This window comes from Talpa europaea (genome assembly GCF_964194135.1).
Source record: "Talpa europaea genome assembly, chromosome: 1".
Taxonomy (NCBI): Eukaryota; Metazoa; Chordata; class Mammalia; order Eulipotyphla; family Talpidae; genus Talpa; species Talpa europaea.
This window is the reverse complement of record NC_140073.1, coordinates 99,721,857-99,741,662: the sequence shown is the minus strand read 5'-3', so window position 1 is coordinate 99,741,662 and position 19,806 is coordinate 99,721,857. Positions and strand designations below refer to the sequence as shown.

The window sequence follows — 19,806 nt, the reverse complement described above, 5'->3', positions numbered from 1 at the left end:
TCTGACATGGTCTTGCCCTCCCCTGCAATCACCATTACAACCTACTTGGAGACGTCAGTGCTCCGGCCCTTCTGCCCCCTTCCCAGCACTCAAGCTCCAGGCCCTCCCTGCTCACGTCCATGTCAGACTTGTCTCTCCTGTCGACGGTCCTGCCGCCATCTTCTTTCTAAGGCTCTTCTGAACACTTCAGGGGGGTGGCGCTGAGGAGCACACACTAGGGAGTCAGGTGGCTCAGGTTCAAATGGTGACTTGCCACTCGCTAGGCCTTAATGAAGATTTACCTCCTTTGTAACTTGGTGGTGTCACTACCCACTTAAAGGGAAGTGAGAGGTAAATTAAGACATGAAACTGCTCAGGATAGTTTGCCGCTGTGGCCTGCCTAGTAATACTAGCTCATGTCATCTCCATGGCAGCCCCTGCCCGGAACCGTTGCTGCCCAAGGGTCCAGCACACTCGATCCGAGCAGCAGTTTCAGGTGCTCGTGCCCACACATTCTGAAGGCTGTGACATAGCCAAAGCAGCTGCATGCGAGGGGCTCTCCCTGCTCACGTCTCTCCACCCCCAATACTACCTCAAGTGACCCACTCTCTGGTCTCTAGTAAATCACGAGACCTCCTCACAGAAACTGTGCTGGTGTTGCTATTTCCCTACCAAGCTGGCGAGGATGACCCCAGCACGGCGGTTCTCAAACTTGGCTGCTCGTCAGAACTACCAGTGAGCTTCCACAGCCACTGACACTCCTGACCCCGCCCCTGGAATGGTCTCTGGGCACCCTGAAGACTGTTCTGCCATAGCCTCTGCTTTCTCCCATCTACAGCATTATAGATGACTGCGATTAGGTGAGCCTCAGAGAAGGAAAGCTCTACAAACACCTGACACTGTGACCTGAGGCCAGGCACGTCTTTATGGTCCCCAGTGACACTCTAGTATCTCCCTGCGGAACTGAGGTGTTTTACTGACCTAACTTGGCTCCTTTCCGCAGTAGTGTAACCACTACTGATGTGTTTCGACAACCGATGGCTCTGTCCAAGGGACGCATCCCGCTGTGGTCCACGTGCTCAATCACGGCTCCCTTCTCAACCAGATACAGCACCTGCAGTGGGAGGACAGAGGCCCTGAGGAGCAGCTCATCTGCCTCAGCATCCTGGTGTAGGAGCCAGGAAGTCTTACTGTTCTCTGATCTTTGCTGCCTCTGCTCACTCGGGATCCCACAATGGAAATGAAGTTGATAGAAAACACAGGAGATGTTAAGTGAATTAATATCAACAATGGGGAAGGCAGGTGAAGGTTCCCAGGGACAGCACCGGGTGTACAAGCATGTGTCATCATATCTCTCACCCTACTTCCAAGGCCACAGAAAGTAGATACTGTCACATCTTTTCATCCCCAATTACTCAGAGTCACACACCGTCTAGTAGCTCCAAAGGGCTGGCAGGTTTAGGCAACAGGCACTTCACACACTCAGACCCACACAGCCTGGAGTAATAAGCAGCCTGGGATCAGACAGGCCTGTGTACAACATACCTTAAGGTTTAAATAGAGACTTAACTATTGGGACTCTAAAGGTGGCAAGTGTGAGACCATCATTTGAAATGATAAAAACAGTTGTCACTTGAACTAAACAGAGAACAACAGAAAAAAAACCACTTTGACTACTCAAATTGCTCTACATACTAAAAAAGAAGCCTGTAGCCAATTAGGTTCTTCTGCTGGGTCTGCTGGATAGGCCACTGGCCACTCAAAATACATCAGAAAAATTAATATCCAAAACATAAAGAACTCCCACAACTCAAAAAACAAAACAAATAACCTAATTTAAAAAATGGACAAAAGGGCCTCCCCGGTGGCGCAGCGGTTGAGCGCTGGGTTGCGAAGCTGCCCGCGGCCTCTGCAGCGCCGGTTCGATCCCCGGCTGCTCCCCGGCCACCAGAGGAGGGTCCCACATGGCGCGCAGACCTCTCCTGCCGCCCGCTGCTCCCCTCAGCAGTGTACTTCGGTCCTTCTGCCTGCTCTGCTCCCCACTCTGGCTCTGGTGAATTCTCTCATCCTCCCGCTCTTCTGACTGTACCCAGTGCATGTATAAACAAAACAAACAAACAAATAAATAAATAAATAAAACATGCCTCTATTAAAAAAAAAAAAAAATGGACAAAAGATTTGAATAGACAATCTCCAAAGATGATATGCAAATGGACAGCACACTATATACAATAAGATGCTCAACATCACTAATCATTAAGGAAATGCAAACTCGAATCACAAGAGGTATCACCTCACACAGTTAGGAGTGCTGCTATCAACCAACAACAGAACAGAAAATAAGTGTCTTCCACAATCTAGAGAAACAGGAAACTTGTGCATTTTTGGTGGGAATGTAACGTGACATAGCCACTAAGGACACACCATGGAAGGCTCCCTGACAAAGAACAGAATGACCATGGTAAGCCAGCAATCCCATTTCTGGCTATAGATCCAAAAAACTAAGGGGACACCCATATTCACAACAGCGCTGCTTACAACAGTGAAAGGTGGAAGCAACCCAAGTGTCCACTGAAAATTGAACAAAATGTGTCATATACATAAAGTGGAATATTATTTATCCTTAAAGAAGGAAATCCTATGACATAATACTACGCATATGGATAACCCTGATGGTATTTGGCTAAATGAAATAAACCAGGTACAACAGGACACCTATTTATACGATTCCACTGAGATGAGGAGCCTAGAGTGGTCAGATTCACAGGCCTGGGAAGAAGAAAGCTGGTTCCCAGACACTGTGGGGAAGACAGGAATGAGGATTTGTTTAACGGGATAGTTTGTTTTATGAATGAAAAAGTCTGGGCACTGGTTGTTTAACAATGTGAAGTGTTCTCGACTGAGAAATGGTTAAGACAGTACATTTTATTATTTCCTTTTACCACAAATTACAAAATGACACTAAAATACTAAGCACCCTTACGCTTCCCTGATGTTGATGAACTGTAGGACTAAGTAAGACAGTATAAGCTGAAAAATGAATATGTGAGGTTCAGTTAAATAGCTGTTTTTGAAAAATGACATTAACTGTAGTTTACAAAGTCCAGGAAATTAGGATCATTTAACTCAAACATCGCTGACTTTTAAAAAATATGGAGGCACAGCTGTGCAGGGAGAGACATGATGGCTTCTGCTCCCAGCTCCATGGCTTCCAGAGACACAACACCTGTTTCTCTAGCCAATCCCTACACTGGACACCGTTAACTGCTCCTAAACAGTAACTGTCAGGAGTGCATGGTCCTCGTCCCTGCTGGGTGCCTGAGATGCAGGACCTGACAAAGACATGTCTCTACCCTGAAAGACATTTACTGTTTCTTAGCTCATTGAGGTATTCTTCCTTCTGCTTCAGTTAGACTTAGGTACTTGGTAAAAAAAAAAGAGTGCCCTACGCAGTTTACATTTTTTTCTGGACAATGCCACATCACTTTAAAAACAGCTAATTATTTGATTAGCAAGTTCTCATAAGAGTGATTTCTGAATGATTGATACAAGAATTCTATTTAAATTGATTACTGTAAAATAAAACTACGCATGCACAAAAAACAAAACAGATAAAACGACATATGCATGTATGCATATTCCTGTATGTGTGTGCTGTGCGTGCAGTTTATAATCAGGTTTTTTAAGGCTTTTATGGGTCTATTAAATCTTTACTGAAATATAAAGAAACAAAGCAAAGAGACAAAACTAACTATATGCATTCAGAAATCCGACCACAGAACTGAGACTACCGTAAGGGGGATGTGAGGGTGACACAAAGAAGGGAGGGGCCCAGTGGACTAAGGTGAAGGATTATGGGTGCTTTGGAGGTGGCTGTGGTGCCATAACATAGATCTGAGAAGGTGTGTACCTATACCCCTAAATCAGACACAGTATTGTAGACCAATGTTATTGCAATAAAATAATTAGAACTGTTCCAGAAAAAAAAAAAAAATCTCCCCCGCAGTTCTGGAATAGATTGTATGACACAGACTCGGAGGAAAGCGAGAGCTACACCCACCACACACACGCATGCTGACCACACTCAGCACAGGCTCACACAAGGAAATGTTCCATTCCTGGCCTCTGCAGCCGGCCCACAGGCAGGTGGCCAGCGCGCCCGCGGGGTACCTACAGTCTCTGCGTCTCCGTAGAAGGCAGCCAGGTCCAGGGGAGTGCGGCCGTTCTTGTCCGTCTGGTCTATCTCAGCTCCTTCCTCGACCAGAAACTGGACCACTGACTTGTGACCTTTCAGACAAGCCCAGCTTAATGCAGACAGACCTTCTTTGTCCAGAGCAGAAAGGCCAGCCCCTGAAAGAAAAGCCCATTCACAGGTGACCGCTGGGGAGACGAAGCCCAGAAGCAAACCGCTCCTTCCCCGCCAACACTGGCCTGAACTGCCTCGCGATCGGGCTGTGAAATCTGAAGGCGACTGCAAGATGATCCCCCTTGTTGGAGCTGAGTAATGGGTACAGGGGCTGCAGGAGCTACTCACTAGACCAGTGTGTGTGCTGGAAAATTTCCATTTGAATAGGAAACTAATGAATAGAGCTGCCAAAGCCCTTTTCTTTGTTGCTCCGAAAGAAACCCACACAGGAGCAGATATGCTGCTTGCTACCTTTTGAAAGGAGAAATTCCACGGTGTTCAAGTGCCCTTCACATGCAGCCACCATGAGGGGCGTCCGGCCCTGCTTGTCACTTAGGTTCACATCACAGCCGTGTTCCAGCAGTAACCTAACGATCTGAAAGAAATACTCAGAATGACATCCTTCCTGCTGCATTTTAAATCATGCTCTCCATACCCAGGCAGGTTTGTCCACCATTAAAAGTAGTGAAAGGACGCTCTTTAAAAACACTTTTATGGGCCTCCCTGGTGGCGCAAGGGGTTATAAGATGCAACCTATGAAGCTCGCCACAGCCACTGCAACACGACTTCAATCCCCCGGTCGGCCAGGGAGCGGCCCACGTGGCACAGCAGACCTCTCATGACTCGCCCGCTGCTCCCCTCAGCAGTGTATTTCAGTCAATCTGCCTGTTCTGTTCCCCACTCTATCTCTGGTGAACCCTCTCACCCCCCACAACTCTGGCCTGTACCCCAGTTCTTGTATGTATAAATAAAATCTTTAAAAAAACACTTTTGTGCTGTGTAATCTGTGAGACTGTAAAATCTTTCTGTTATACCCCTTTGAACATCCCTTCCAAATATATATTCTTGTCGACACATCCAATTCATTACTCTCTCTATAAAGCATGCACATACCAGGCAGAAACAGTAATTTGGAGGAGCAGGGATGCCAATCACAATCTAGTAATGGCAGGACAGACACCGGCGGGAGCATCAGGGACAAGAGAGCTGAAGGGAGTCAGTCCCGGTGCCCAAGGATTTGCAGCTGAGCTCGGTTCTTCCTACAGTTTCTAAGACTTAGGGCTTGGGGGTGGCCTTTCAGGCTGGGAATTCTTCTGCAAAGCTTCCTAGAGACTCTCAGCCTCAAGACTATGCCTTTGGACAGGACTGGAGAGCAAAAACGAAGAAACTGAACAGTGTCTCCTCTGAGCACCCTCCCAGCAGACACTGCCTGATCCAAGCATAGTCCAGTCTCTCTGGCAGGGGAAGCTCTATCACCCTGGCAATGCTCATGCTTTCTTAGCCTTGATGCACCATGAGTGCTTTCCAAACTTCTCCACGACTTAGGAAACACTGAGACCAGAAAGGATCAGCTCCAGCATCCAGAGGTTGTGAGAGTGAAGGGAATGGACAGTACAAACTAAGCTCTTGCAAATGGAAGGAGAAAAGCCAAAACCTTAGTGAGGAGCTCGCATAAGCATCTACCAGTGGAGCTGGTAGCCATCAGAAGAGATCTGATTTCGTGCTGTAAACTTGGAGCTAGAAAATGCTTCCTGAATTAGACATGGTAGACTCCGCTGATGTGTTCATAGATTGTGTATAACCAGATGCTAGGATGGGGTGGGTCCATGGCCACTGTTTATAGAAAGAAGGAATAAGTGACTGAACTGCAGTTCTCGAGGAATGAAAGGCAGCAACATGTCATTCCTTGAAAAAGAAACCAGCTTAAATCGCAGGGCTCAACCAGAGGGGAAAATACTTCTTTTCCAAAAAGTACAAGCAAACCACTCTTCCTCCCAGTATTTGGACAGATGTGTTACATAATCCCAACAGCGGACATACAGCAGTCTTCTACTACCATGATGGGGTCCTCCTAATACCCCATCAAGGAAGCAGTGTGGGTGTCTCACCTGGTTACCAGCCTACATGTGAGACTGTTAGGTCTATGGAATATGTGCCTTTCTCAAGTAGGGCCAAGAACATCAAAAGGACAGACAGGGCTCGGGTAGCCTCATGTAACTCAGGGAGATAAGCAGCAGGGAACTCTACTCCCATTTACTCTTTCTGAAGCGCTCAGGGGTCCTCTGGGTACCTGCCAATGCCCCTGGCGCGCTGCACAAAACAAAGGTGGGACCCCTCTTCGGTTAGTCCGAGACACGGCAGCTCCACGCTCCAGCAGCAGCTCGCAGACCTCCAGCTTCCCTCGTCCCGCAGCGGCAGTCAGGGCTATGGGAAGGCACAAGGGAGGAGTCTGTTAGCATGTGGTGGTTAAAGGTGTCCGCAAATTCTCTTCTCCTCCTCCCACTGAGTGGAAGAGTCTGTATCCTCCCCTTCTTGAATCTGGATGAGTTCTGGGGCAGCTCTGACCAACAGACCCTGGCAAAAATGACGCCGTGGCAGTGTCTGGGCCCAGCTTCAGGTGGGCCAATTCCCCGTCCATGGAACACTCATTCTTATAACTCTGAGGCCATGCTGTGAGGAAGCCCAAGCAGCCACGGGGTGAGAGCCAAGGGGTAAGAATGAAAGCCAGTGTGGTTGACTGAAGCCAGACGAGCCCGCGGCGGATGACCAGCAACAAATGACCATCCTGTGTGTGCCATCCTGGACGGCTACCCAGAGGAGCAAGCTACACCAACTAAGGCTATGTGAGCAAAAGTAAACCAGCCTTACTGAGTCCAGCCCAAAGTGTAGAGTTAGGAGTCACTAAATTTCTATTTTTATTTTTTTTTTTAAGATTTATTTATTTATACAAGCACTGGGTACAGTCTGAAGCGCGGGAGGGTGAGAGAATTCACCAGAGCCAGAGCGGGGAGCAGAGCAGGCAGAAGGACCGAAGTACACTGCTGAGGGGAGCAGCGGGCGGCAGCAGGGGTCTGTGCGCCATGTGGGGCCCTCCTCCGGTGGCCGGGGAGCAGGCGGGCATTGAACCTGCACTGCAGAATCTGCGGGCAGCTTCGCAACCCAGCGCTCAACCACTGCGCCATGGGGGAGGCCCACTAAATTTTTATTTTAATATTTGTTTTTCTAGCAAGAGATGAACAGAAGACAGTGCAACCCCAGAAATCAGTATTCCTGCTCAGTCTGGCCTCTTACCCTAAAGTCATCAATTTCCATCAACTAGAATAGTTAGTGATGTCAGCGGTGAGCACATCACATCTTTCCTGCCTTTATGGATTTTAGAATCCCTGTGACAAATCAAGACTTGCCATTACGAATGTTTAGAAAACAGGAAAGGAGGCCAGGTTGCAGAGGGCTTGGACAAACAGCCCCATGTGATCATGAAGGCAGAGAGGCTCTGGTAGTGCTGGTGCTGTGTGGTGGTAAAGCTACAGGTAAGAGAAAAATGGTACCAAGGAAGGACAATTCAGAGCAAGGGTTCTCACCAAGCCCTCACACCAGGTCATAGTTCTTACGGGGCCTCTGCTAATATCATGTGAATTACTATGTAAAGAAGAGGACAGTAGGAGGTTTTGGGGACAACCCAGGACCAGCTCTTCAGAGGACAGAAAGGGGCTGAGGGCAGGGGAAGGAGACGCCTAAGAAGGGAGCAGCTAGGGGCCCACACTGAGGAGGAGGGGAGAGGATGGAGCGTCAGGCTGTGGCTCCATTCCTGATGTGTGCTTGCGACAACTTTTGTTTTTAAATACAGTCTCAAGTCTACAAATTTCCAGATTCCAGAACAGATCAAGTGTTGCTACAAATCAGACATCTCAGTATGAATTGTGGGGAAAGCACAGGAACAGGTGCTTCACTAAAGATGAAACTCAGTGAACTTATGAAAAGCGCTCGAGCTCATCAGCCATGGAGAGATGGGCGTGCGGCAGCAGGGACGCTCATGCACTGCTGGACTGGGTGGCCTGCCCCGGGGAAACAGCTTGATGCTAGTGAGTCAGGTGGAATTGCACATATCCTACCACCCAGCACCCCTACTTGTGAGCATGTGCCTGTAGGTGCCCTTGGTGTGCATGGGAGAGTGTGCACCAGCGCTCAGAGCAGCCCCAAAGTGGAAGCAAAGCATGGCCATCGACAGTAGACCGCATGAGTAAATGACGGTGCACGCAGTGGCATACTATACAGCCGTGCTAACTCCGCTACGCATCATAATAGGCCGTTCTCCCAAACTCAACGTCGATTAAGGAAACAACACACAACATAAATACACACAGGTGACTTTGTTCACACAGAGTAAACAGCCCTGCTGCAGCAGGCAGGGAAGAGCCCATATCTGGTCATCCTTTTAGGAAGAGCAGGGCCTGGCATAGCTGCAAATCTCTGGGTTTGCATCCCACTCTCCTTGGCCCTGAGGACAGGAGCCGACTGTTCAGGAACGCGGCTTTGCACATACATGTCTGGGTCCCTCAGTGCTTCTCTCACCCCGTCCCAGGACAGAGAACCGTACGTACTCCCGTGCCAGTCGGCCTGGCCAGGGTTCCACCCCAAGAGCCACAAACATACGAAAGAATGTAACCTGACATGTGGGCTTTATTTCTCCGTGACAAAGAGCAGCTTCTCTGAAGAGCAAAGTCTGGGCCGCCCCCCTGGATGCACAACAGAGGTCCCCACACCGGGCCTCGTGTGCAGGTAAAGTTAGGAAGGCAGAGGCTCTCGTGGGAGGGAGGGAAGGAGGCAGGCAGTCACATTGTTGGGGAACCTAAGTATTTGGAGATCAGATGGGGTAAGACGGTGGGGAAAGCAAGGCCTCTTTTTCCAGAAGGGCACGGCTACTCTCTGCTTCTGGCCCTCAGACCGCCCCCTCCACAATGGTAGCGAATGTGTGTCCAGAGCGACTTGTCACCGGGCAGTCTTAATACTGCTTTCCCGTCACCTGTCCAGTCAAAGAATTTCTTACAAGTACAAATAGATCCATGTAAATAACAGTTGCCACCAGCATGACTGACTTTTCTCAGGACAGTACAACCAGAACGAAACACAAATGTGAAGTGGACTGAGGATGCCCTTCCCAGCTGAGTCACAGACACGGGCCCAGGTCACTGATCAAACGCTAAACTTGCCAATAAACACCATTAACAGAATATTACATCAGCTTCGCCTACTGATGCACGCACATGGAGGTAGGAGATCCCATAACCAAATGTTTGAAAACTAGTTCCTGAAATGATACGACTGTCAACGGTTCCTAAGTTGACAGTACTGTGGGCCCAGGGGCACCTGCATAAGTGATCCCGGTGGACTCCGAGAAGCTCAAGAGGAAAGATCTGGGCATTAAGCACTACCAGGAACTGCTATCCCCCTGCCAGTTTCCTCCTTTTGGGACTCCTCTTGCTCCTCTCCTTTGCCCACAGCTGACTGTGATGAAGAATCTGCAGCACGCATGCGTGAGTGCACATGTGCACACACACATAGACATGCGCCGGGACACGGGTGGTGGGACGCCTCCATGCCATGAGGCCGAGAGCAGTCGATCCCCCCTAACATTCCATTCTTCTTTATTTGGTAAACAAGTTTTGTCTGCATTATAAACGAAGCCTTTAAATCAGGATGCTGGCTGCAGCTGCTACTGAATTTTTGCAACGGCAGCACATCAGAAATGACAGCCCAGCACTAAAAATAGGGCCGTGTGTTTCACAGAGGCGCCAGAGCAGCCAGAGCTGGGACAGCTGAGGAGTGGACGGTCAAGAGCGCCACCCAGCCCCAGCGAAAGGGCTGGATCTGCTCGCTTCCTTTCCAGCCCAACTCGCAGTGAGTGAACTTCCTTTGAGGTGAGACACACCTGGTGAGCACAGGCTGAAAGAGGCTACCAGTCTGCCTGGCCTACGTGGATCCACATTCTGCACAAATTCTCAGTGAGGCTCTTGTAGTGATGCCGCTAAACAACAAGACCTGTGTTTCCTTCTGCTCTTCAGATTGAATATTTTTGGCCCTAACACTCACGACCCTTGAGGCTAGGGTGTATCTCAAGTTTCAGCAACCACAAGCATTTAAGAATACCATATTCGGAAACACGCCGGACTGAAGAACAGTCAACTGCGTGCTTAAACAAACAAAGTCGAGGCCTAGCTCTAAGCAGGAATTCCAGCTATTCGGCAGAAGAGGCTGTCCTCTGAGCTGACCACTGCAATCTAAAGGGGCCAGCACATGCTGCCTGGCCAGCAAAAATGGGAGGGGTACGGGGCGGAGGAGAACATGCTGGGCAGCAGGGCAGCGCCTTGTCTTCTGGCCAGTGAAACTCGGAGATGGAGGAAAAAGAAGACTCAGTATGAAACTGATTCCAAAATCAATGTGAACACACAGGCACTTTCTTAGTACTGATTTGGGACATAATTTTTTTTACCCGCAAAACCCTGCACAAGGTGGCACTTTTATAATTAAATTCCCATGAGAGCATTTATTTTCTGACAATCGTGAGTGATTTTACCCCAGAAATACTGTCCTGTTTTCAGAGGACGAGCAGATTTGTCACGGCAGATGCTCATTTTCAGAACACCCCATGGGCGTGCAACAGTATGAACGTACTGAAAACACCAGTGAGGTGAGGCTCTTTGTCAACATGGATTGTCTGCTCGTATCTTTTTCACGCTAATGTTCTCTGGGCAAAGATTTGATTTCTTAAAAACTCAATTGTCAGTGCCAGAAACACAGTCATTCCATAAACAGGGCAGTCATAGCGTTTTTATGGCAGAGTTGTCACTCACATGCCAGGGACTGGCTACCTGGGCAAAGCACTGTGACCATGGAGCATTTTCCCCCATCACTGCCTCTGTAACCAATTTAGAGATGTGGAGAGAAGGGTGACAGTCAGTATGCACAGGGACCTTCTCCTATGTTACACACTGATGACGCAGCCCACTCGGAGCGGAGTGGAGAGCAGTGAGGCGTGTGCACCTGCAGAAAGGCGCCCCCTGCTGGCTGAGCAGCGCGGGACAGGACGGCTTGGCTTGACTTGTATACTTGAGCTTACTCGGGCCAACTTACTTCCTATTATGCCGGCTTCCCTCCTATTTTGTAAAAATGAGCAGAAGATTTTTTAGAAAGCCTAGAAGTGTCTAAGTAGTAAGTTTCAGGATGCTCCTTTAGTTGTGGCCACAATGGCAACCATTTGGTGTGACAAAGGCAGTGACGTAGGGACCTCAACTGGAGGTTCCCTGGACAAGCCCCACTAAGCAAATGGAGAAGAATCAAGGCGTGCCTGCAATGCCGGGTATTTCTCAGCTATTTTATCTAAAAGGTAGAATGTAATCAGGAATAAGATTTTTTAAAAACTCTCCAGGACTGGCAGGCCATCTCCTCTTCACTTTCTAACAACTAAACTACTAAGGAGTTGTTACTTTGATCAAGGCCTGTGTTTGCTTTGCTGCCATGAGGTCTGAGCTGGGTGGTCTCTGAAGGCCTCAGAGAGAGGGGCCCAAAGTCCTGACTGAATGAAAGTGTACCCCCCACCTCCCCAAAAAAGACAAGCCAATGCCCCGCCAGCTTCTAGGCATAGGGTGAAGGTTTCTAAAACCCTCATCTCACAGCCTTGCTTTGTCAGGCATTTCCTTCCATTGTTGAGGGAAGGGAGAACAAACTTCCCAACAGCTATAAATTCTTCAACTCCACAAAGACTGGGCAGTTATTTGATCTATTCCACAACAATGTAAAGGATAAAATAAAACACAATCAAGGTTGCTCTTACTGAAAAATGTCATTGCACTGGGAGAGGAACCCCTGAGAAGCTTCCTGAAGCCCCCATCCCTGACTGAAGCCTGGGCTGGGAGGGGCATGACCATTCGGTGACCTTCTGAACGGGAAGCCAGCACTACTCAAATGCTCTCCGAATTCACCAAGTCATTGTTTGGAACACCTTCCTTATTGTTATGACCCTTCCTTACTTTTCTCCTGTGGCACAGATCTCCCAGAAGGGCTGCAGAGGCTAGCCTGGCTGGGGTCAAAGAGGGACTCTGTTATAAGCCAACCGGCTGCAATCCAGCATAGCACAGAAGCACGGCCATCCTACCCCATCCGGTTTCACAAAGAGCTATCAATGAGAGGCTAAATCAAGGCAGAAACCAAATCTGGGAAACCAGAATTCTCTGGACATGCTCTAAGTTCTGCTGTAAAACCATGCTGTTGATCTTTGTATGGAGTAAAGACTAAACAGCAACCTCAAATTGCCAAGGAATTCTTTAGAAATAAAATACATAATTACCACTAAACAAGACTTTATCAGCAAAATTCTATCCTTCACATCTGTAAAACAATTGCAAAATAAGATTCTAAGACTTAAGCATTCAAATTTTCAATCAAGTTACTAAGTACTAAATACATCACTGAATATAGCACAATAATAATATTAACAATTTCTCACAACCCTGACAACATAACATCTGTTGAAAACTCACAACTGCCTCACTCTGTGCAAAACACTATGGATGAATTCTCATTCAATCTTGACACATATTCTTAGCATTAGATGATGATTATGTCCATTTTGCTGAGGTGAAGGAATTTAGTTGGAAAGGTCAGGTCATACCATTTGCTCCAACCAGTGACAGATTTAGGAATTAAACCCAGGTCACCTGCATGAAGCCATAGCCATGCTCTCAATCAAATTAGGAAGATCCTGACATACTTGAATACTATTCTATGAACTTGTAAAGTGCTTCCTATAGGATGCTCATGTCCCTGCAAATTCCTAAATTCATTTAATACAAAACTAACCTCTAGGAAGCAAGTACCACTCATCCTGGTTTCACAGATGAGTAAAGTAAGACCCAGAGAAGTTACGCAATATGCAGAAGGTCAGAGAGCTAGTGAGAGGCCCGGGTAGGATTTACAGTCAGAATTGGTCTGGAATTTGAGCTCTTAACTCCAACACTGGTGCCTCCAGCAAGTGTCCTTTTAAAATATCCAGCTAATCAAATAGACTATGAATGTTGTCTTAGAACAAGAGTACCAAGAAATGCTTTTCTCTGCAGAACTATGAGCTTTCTCCCACCCACAAAGAATAATGCACGAAGACCAAGTTCCCTTCTAACTCTGCTCTCTGGCATCCTGGAGGCCATAACACTAGCTCAACAAACAAGGCCTTCTGGCGGGAGTATCTGTGCTGTTCCTTGGGTCCTGTTCTGGACTGAATTTTCCCCCGTTTTTACATGTATTATTTCAAATAAACCTTTTCAAATCCTTTGAGGAATACTGTGTGCTATAAATAACATAAATTCAACTTAAAAACTCTTTCCTAAAACATGAAGACAACATAAATCACATTTCATAAAGACTCTGCTCTAAAAATCTATCAGAAGAGCACAGTTCTGAACAGCTGCGGCTTCTGAAATGCACTCGGAATGCTCCCATTTTTGAAAGATCCTCTTACACACCCAATTATTTAAAGCACGCATGGTGTGCCGCTCTGGTGCTCCCCCGAGGGGGATAAGCACGTGCTGAGCATGACACGGCTACACACAGGACTCCACACCCAAGACAGTTGAAAAAGAGGGCGGAATCTTCCTTCCTTCACAAGCTCACATCCAGTCACAAAAGACAAGGACAAGAAGAACCCAAATATCATTCCAAAAGAATCTGAAAGAGTCATTTACATTCAGCTACTAAATATAATGAAATCTTGCCTTTTGTGAGAACATGAATGGAACTTGAGGTGATTATGCTAAGTGAAGTTAGCCAGAAAGTGAAAGACAATTCATTATTGGATGGTTTCTCTCATATGTGGAATATAAAGAAACCCAAGTAAGTCAACTAACAAATCACAACAAAAATAATACAGGCTGTGAAGAAAAATGGTGGGGGAGGGTAGTAAGGGGAGGCATCAACCTGACAGTGGAAAAAGCATAGAACCTTGGTGAGGCTGTTAAACACAGAGGTGAAGATGTACCCCAAAAGTATATAGTATTGTAAACCAACGGTAAGTCAATAAAATTTTATTTACAAAAAGAAAATCAATTGTGATTTTTCTGTGAGTGCCAATGCACCATCTACAGTCCTTCCAGGAGTGACTAACAGAAGAACAAACAGGTTTGAAGGTAAAGATTCGAAGCTACCAAATGTAGATGGGCACACGTTTTTATACAGAAAGCAGAACTTGTTTTGAATGAATAGATGGGATTCCCTCACTCACTAGAATAACAGCCTCTCCGTACAACAAAAACCTGATGAAGGTGGACAGGAGTTCTGGTCCAGTGACTGGCTCACCTGTGCCTAAGAGCTGTGGGTACCCCGCTCCTTGCCCTTCATCTGCCCTACAGGAAGAGACAGATGGCTGGTGGGCTGATTCCTGCTCCCTCTCGTGAGAAGAGTGGTCCTGAGTCACCTGTCTCCATGCCTTTATGGCTAGTATAGTGAAGAACTTCTCCCTCTGTTTATACTGACAGAAACCAGGACTTCCACTAATCTGCACTTTCTTAAAACAAACACAGGCAGAGGAAGGAATGCCTTGACAAGGATGTTCCAACAATTCTAGCCAGGTCTTAGGAGCTCCAAAAATGCAGTATCTTAACTGTACAGCAGCAAGTCACTTCGCTTTTCTTGATGGGACACAGTTAGCAAATTCCAAAGCACATATTCTCCTCATGTCCCAACAAGATGGACAAATGCTTTCCTTCTAGTCTCTGACCTGAAATTCTTAGCAAATAACAGCTCTCCTCTATCCAAAAACATGTAAGGTAAAATTTGAACGAACAAGGGGTCATTTCTAAACCAACAGTAAGGCATTCCTGTCCCGAGACGTGTGGCTTGGGTATGACCAATCTAGCTGCCCCTGCCTTGGATCCACCTGCAGGTGGGAGCTCAAGGACACCCCATCTCCGAGAGGACAGGCAGAGCCAACATGGGGAACAGAAGTAGCTCCATGGAGACAAGAGGGTAACTTTTAAAACATCAAGGTCAATGAAAGCCAAATCGTTACCCTACTTTATGGCCCAGTAAGGAAACAAGAGCAAGGACCCCTTTCCCAAGACTGGCCTGGAAACACCCCATCTAGTTGACAAGGTTATGCCTGAGACTCAAGATCCAGGACTCAAGATCCAGTTCCTACCTGGAATTTTCTGCAGAATAAGAGACTAGAGAACTGTGATAAGCATATATGCTGAGCGCAATGGCTTCAACCTGCTACGGAAAGGCAGGCAGGGTATTTTACACTGGGAATTTACAATGGGAAACAGTCAGCCCTTTTTGGAAACAGAGGTAAATTAAGTATTCTGAACAGCTTTGGCAAAAGAAAAAATATTCACAATGACTAAACTCCTTTGGAAAGCATTTACCAAGTAAAGTGTGTTACCAACTAAAGTAGGACAACAGAAAAGAACACTTCAAATGAGGTAGTTCAGTCAGACACGAAGCTGCCTCTGAAGGGCATTCCTTAGTAGACTAGGGAAGGGGCAGCCTGGGGAGCAATCGGCCTGTAGGCAGGACGGTGTCCTCTACAAGGTGAAGCCCAACTCCAGGCAGCTGGCAGGATGTTCTGAAGCAGTCAGAAGGATCTCCAATGGGGTAGCTGAACCAGCCTGAGGGCTCAGCACATGGGTGGGGGGCAGCTGGGCTGGTGTTAGTAGGAGGGAGACATTATGGACATAAAGGTGGGGATGGCACGGACCGCTATGTCTTGTCTGCTGTGCCCACACCAAATTTAGTTGCCAAGAGCTGCGTTCTCAAAGGTAAAATCCAGCAACCAAACGAAGTGTTAGCATGTGTGCTGCACAGGCAGCTAAGACAAGAGCATCTAGTCTGGCCTGTAATCTGGCCTGGACCTGGGGGGATGGGGTCCTCCTGAGCTACCAAGCTCCTACCCCTCCCCTCCAACAATGACAATAACTTTCCCAAATTCTTTTGAAAAGTTAAAATCAGCTGCCTAAAAGTCACTAGGCTTTGTTGTCGTGAAAGCCACTTGTCCACATGATCGACACCTACATGACCAGCACTACACAAAACCTGTGGCTAGTGGCCACCACGCTGGACAGCGGGAATAGAGAGCCCCTGTCATCACAGACTTTCCCTTAGACAACGCCAATGGGACAGTCACTGTAAACACAGGTGACCCACAAGAAGCATGGAAATTTCTGTGCTCCTAAAGCCCAAGTGGGGGAAAGCAACCTTTCATCAAATAAGCAAAGTCAACAAAAAAATTCTAAATGTTAAGTACTACAAAGGAAACTGCAAAGTAACCCAAAGGATTCTGAGGTCACAAGACAGGCCTATTTGCATGCAAAACAGCAAATCTGAAATGAAGGGCCCTAGTCTCCCAAAATAATGAAAAATTCTGACTACAAGCACAGACAGTAGGCCCACAAACCTGGAGTTGCCTGGAGCAAGAACCAGTTTCTCTGATAATTCACAGCAACAATTCCCTGATGTTCACTAGTGAAGCATCTCTGACCATTTTCGATTGGGCTGATTCACATCAAACACTGGCTGGAAACAGTAACTCCGGGGGATGGGACTCGGTGGGAGCCAACAGTCCCTGGCCCTGGCTGCGGATGTTGGAAAAGGCCGTAGCACAGCACCTGATGGTTCTTGTCTGAGGGAGCAGCCTCTACTTCTGAGTGAGCTTGAGAAGCGCCAAAGAGCTAGGAGACTGGGGCACTCATTTTTGAAGGGTTGGTCTTTAAACATAAGAAGCAAATGGCCCCGGGTACAAGTGAAAAGAGAACTTCCTTGATGAAGCTCTCTGTTGCCCAACAGAGAGAGAGATATTCTGCAAGTTTAAAAAAAAAAAGTCAACAACTACGGGTTTCCTACTATAAACCCACAAATGAACCACCATTACCATTTTAGATGAAAAACCTGCTATGTACTTTTGTCTCTAAACCTGAGTTAAGCACTGTCCCCGTCGGTGATGGTGGGCTCTGGGTCATCAGCCGGAGGGGCTCAGAGCACAAGCCTGTCCCTCTTCTCATCGTGCCCACATGGACTGGCCAGAGAGACGAGGGATGCGGAGGGGCTGTGGCTCCCTGCGATCCCTCCTCTCTGGCAGTCCCTTGTCACCAGCTCTCACTGATGACCTGCTGCTTCCCATTTGCTAGAGGCATGAAAACCAGTTTTGCAACATAAAGTAGACAGACTGGGAGGGCAAGGCTATTGTTTCTTGGCAGGGAAGGGGAGAGGACTTTGTGCAGGGATTTAGCATCCCCACCTCTGGATACAGCTGTGAGAAGAGGTGGGCAAGTAGGGGGCTCCCAACAGGACAACAGGGCTGCCTAAATAGAGCAAGCAGGCCCTTCAAGAGCAGACAAGTGAGCCACAGATTCCCTCAGACCCCTTGCCTGGTAACCCTGTCAGCTGGTATTTTAAAGTCAAGCTGTTTATTGATAAATGTCTACTGAACAGACTGCATAAAGTCATACCAATGTTTAAGAAAAAGAATGAACCACATTATTCACACGCAGCTTCCAGCTGTTCCCTCATCTTCCCACACTCCCTACAGAATCACTCTCAGCTTACTCTAGAGCCTGTCGAGAGCCAAACAAGCTCCTTTCTAGAATGATTTAGACACAAAGCACCAATGGCCACACCCTGGAATGAGGACCAAACAAAACCAGGAAGCCAGACAATGGCTTTCACATCCGAGGGTCCCAGGCAAGTAGAAGCAGGGTGCAGGTCAGCGCAGCCCACAAGCTGCGAAGTACCAGGATTGTGGCCGGTGGGAATGCGTCAGCGAGCTTGCCCACTGCTCACACCGTCAGGACCACAGCCTCCTGTTGCATGTGGCACCCAGGTTAGGTATCAAGGACCCCATATGGCTGGACCCTAAGCCTACACCTCACGATGCTCACAAATGCAGAACACCTTTGCACCAAGCCCCGTGTTTGCAGATGTTTTCTCATCAAAAACTTTTGCAAGATTTTAGAGTATTCCTCTGACAACCGCAGACCGAGAAGGCAGAAGGGTGAGAGGTAGCACTGGTGCTACCTCTGCACTTGATCTTAGTCAAAAGGCTGAGAAATGACTGTGGTGCTCCTCTCTGAAGGAATGTAGTGAAGAGCACCAGACAGAAAAGAGCAGCGAAGGCAGGGCTACTTCTACTGCTCCGCAGTCTATGCAAAGCTACCGTGGCCTCTAAGCTGGGAAATAGCACTTAGCTTTTCCTTGGTTTAAGTTTACATAGTCTCTAAAACTCTTTAGAGTGAGGAAGTTCACAGTAATACCTCCAGAGAAAGGGTATGAACCACTACCCAGGCTGCAAAGTGGTATGAAGGTTATCATGAGTCTTGGAAGGGAGGGACTGAATAATTCACCTATTCATTCAAGTTCATTGGATGTGTATGATTATCAATCAAAATAAGTATAAACTACATTCATGTCACACATCAAACTTGCATAATGGCATAATGCAATGTTACTTCAATAAGAAATTATATATTTAAATAATGATGGAAAGTCTGTCGTTTCTTTTAAAAATCTCTTTAGCTATTGGCCTACGCGGATTCTCAAAGGGGTAGATACTGAAATTTAGGAGTGGTCATTGGAGACCAGAGAGAGTACTCACCAACAGCCCTTCCCTGGATATCTTTCTTCCAGAAACAAACAAACATCTTTAGTATTAACTGTAGGAGGTTCCCATTTGGGCTGAATGTGCATTATTAAGATTACTGCATTAATCCCCACCATGATCCATATGCACCTTTCATTCTGTGTCATTGCAGTAAGTGAGGCAGTTTCATTGGGGTTCCCTGTTTACCTGAAGTCACCTGAAATCACCTGTGATGCTTGTTAAGAAAGTAAGAGTACTGGGTTCACCCTAGATCTACTTATATTATTGTGATTTATAATAATAAACATATTTGGTCTCCGTCCAGTTTCTGGACAGAGCTCCTAAATATCTTGGAACTTTCAAAGTGGTAAGAGTGACATATGTGTCTTTGCTGCATTGATAAGGTAACATTTGGAAATCACATAAGGATAGGGGCTGGCTGCCAGAAGAACCAGCCACATGATGAGAAGACTGGAAAACTCAGTTCCACCCTAGATTGAATCAACTGCCAGTGGCCAGTAAGTTAATCAATTGTACCTCTGTTATGTGCCTCCATAAAAACCCACAAGGATAGGGATGGAAAGCTTCCAGGGCTGGGAACCATAATGCTCTCACATGCCACCCTGCCCCAATACCATGAAGACAAAAGGTCCTTTGTTTGAGACCTCGCCCAATGTACCTCTTCATCTGACTGTTGATTCTATCTTTTAATATCCTTTGTAATAAATTGTTAAGCTGGTAAATAAATGGGTTTCCTGAGTTCTGTGATTGGCTCTAGAAAATTCATTGAACCCAAGGAGGTAGCTGTGGGAACCTCTGGTCTACAGCCAGTGATAACCTGGACTTGCAGCTGGTATCTGAAGTGCAGGGCAGTCTCGCAGACCTGAACCCTTAACCTGTGGTAGCTGGCGCTATCTCCAGGCAGGCAGTGTCCTGGAGACACTGGGCTGGTCTGTAAGACAATTTGTTGACTGGAGAACTGCCTGCCGGTGTGGAAGAAAACCTGCTACACTGATGGGAACTG

At 47.2% G+C, this 19,806-nt stretch overlaps 1 protein-coding gene across 4 annotated transcripts in view; it reads right to left on the bottom strand.

Annotated features, from left to right (window-relative positions):
* Positions 1–19,806, bottom strand: part of TANC1 (tetratricopeptide repeat, ankyrin repeat and coiled-coil containing 1) — a gene marked incomplete at its 3' end in the record, with an annotated part of 146,366 nt that overhangs the window by 5,060 nt on the left and 121,500 nt on the right. For all 4 annotated transcript variants that reach the window (XM_084235053.1, XM_084235056.1, XM_084235054.1 and 1 more), the window contains 4 exons: positions 6,456–6,589; positions 4,637–4,760; positions 4,154–4,329; positions 961–1,093 (listed from right to left, as the gene is read on the bottom strand). In XM_084235053.1, coding sequence (XP_084091179.1) covers positions 961–1,093; positions 4,154–4,329; positions 4,637–4,760; positions 6,456–6,589 — 567 coding nt within the window. The remainder of the gene's footprint in view (positions 1–960; positions 1,094–4,153; positions 4,330–4,636; positions 4,761–6,455; positions 6,590–19,806) is intronic.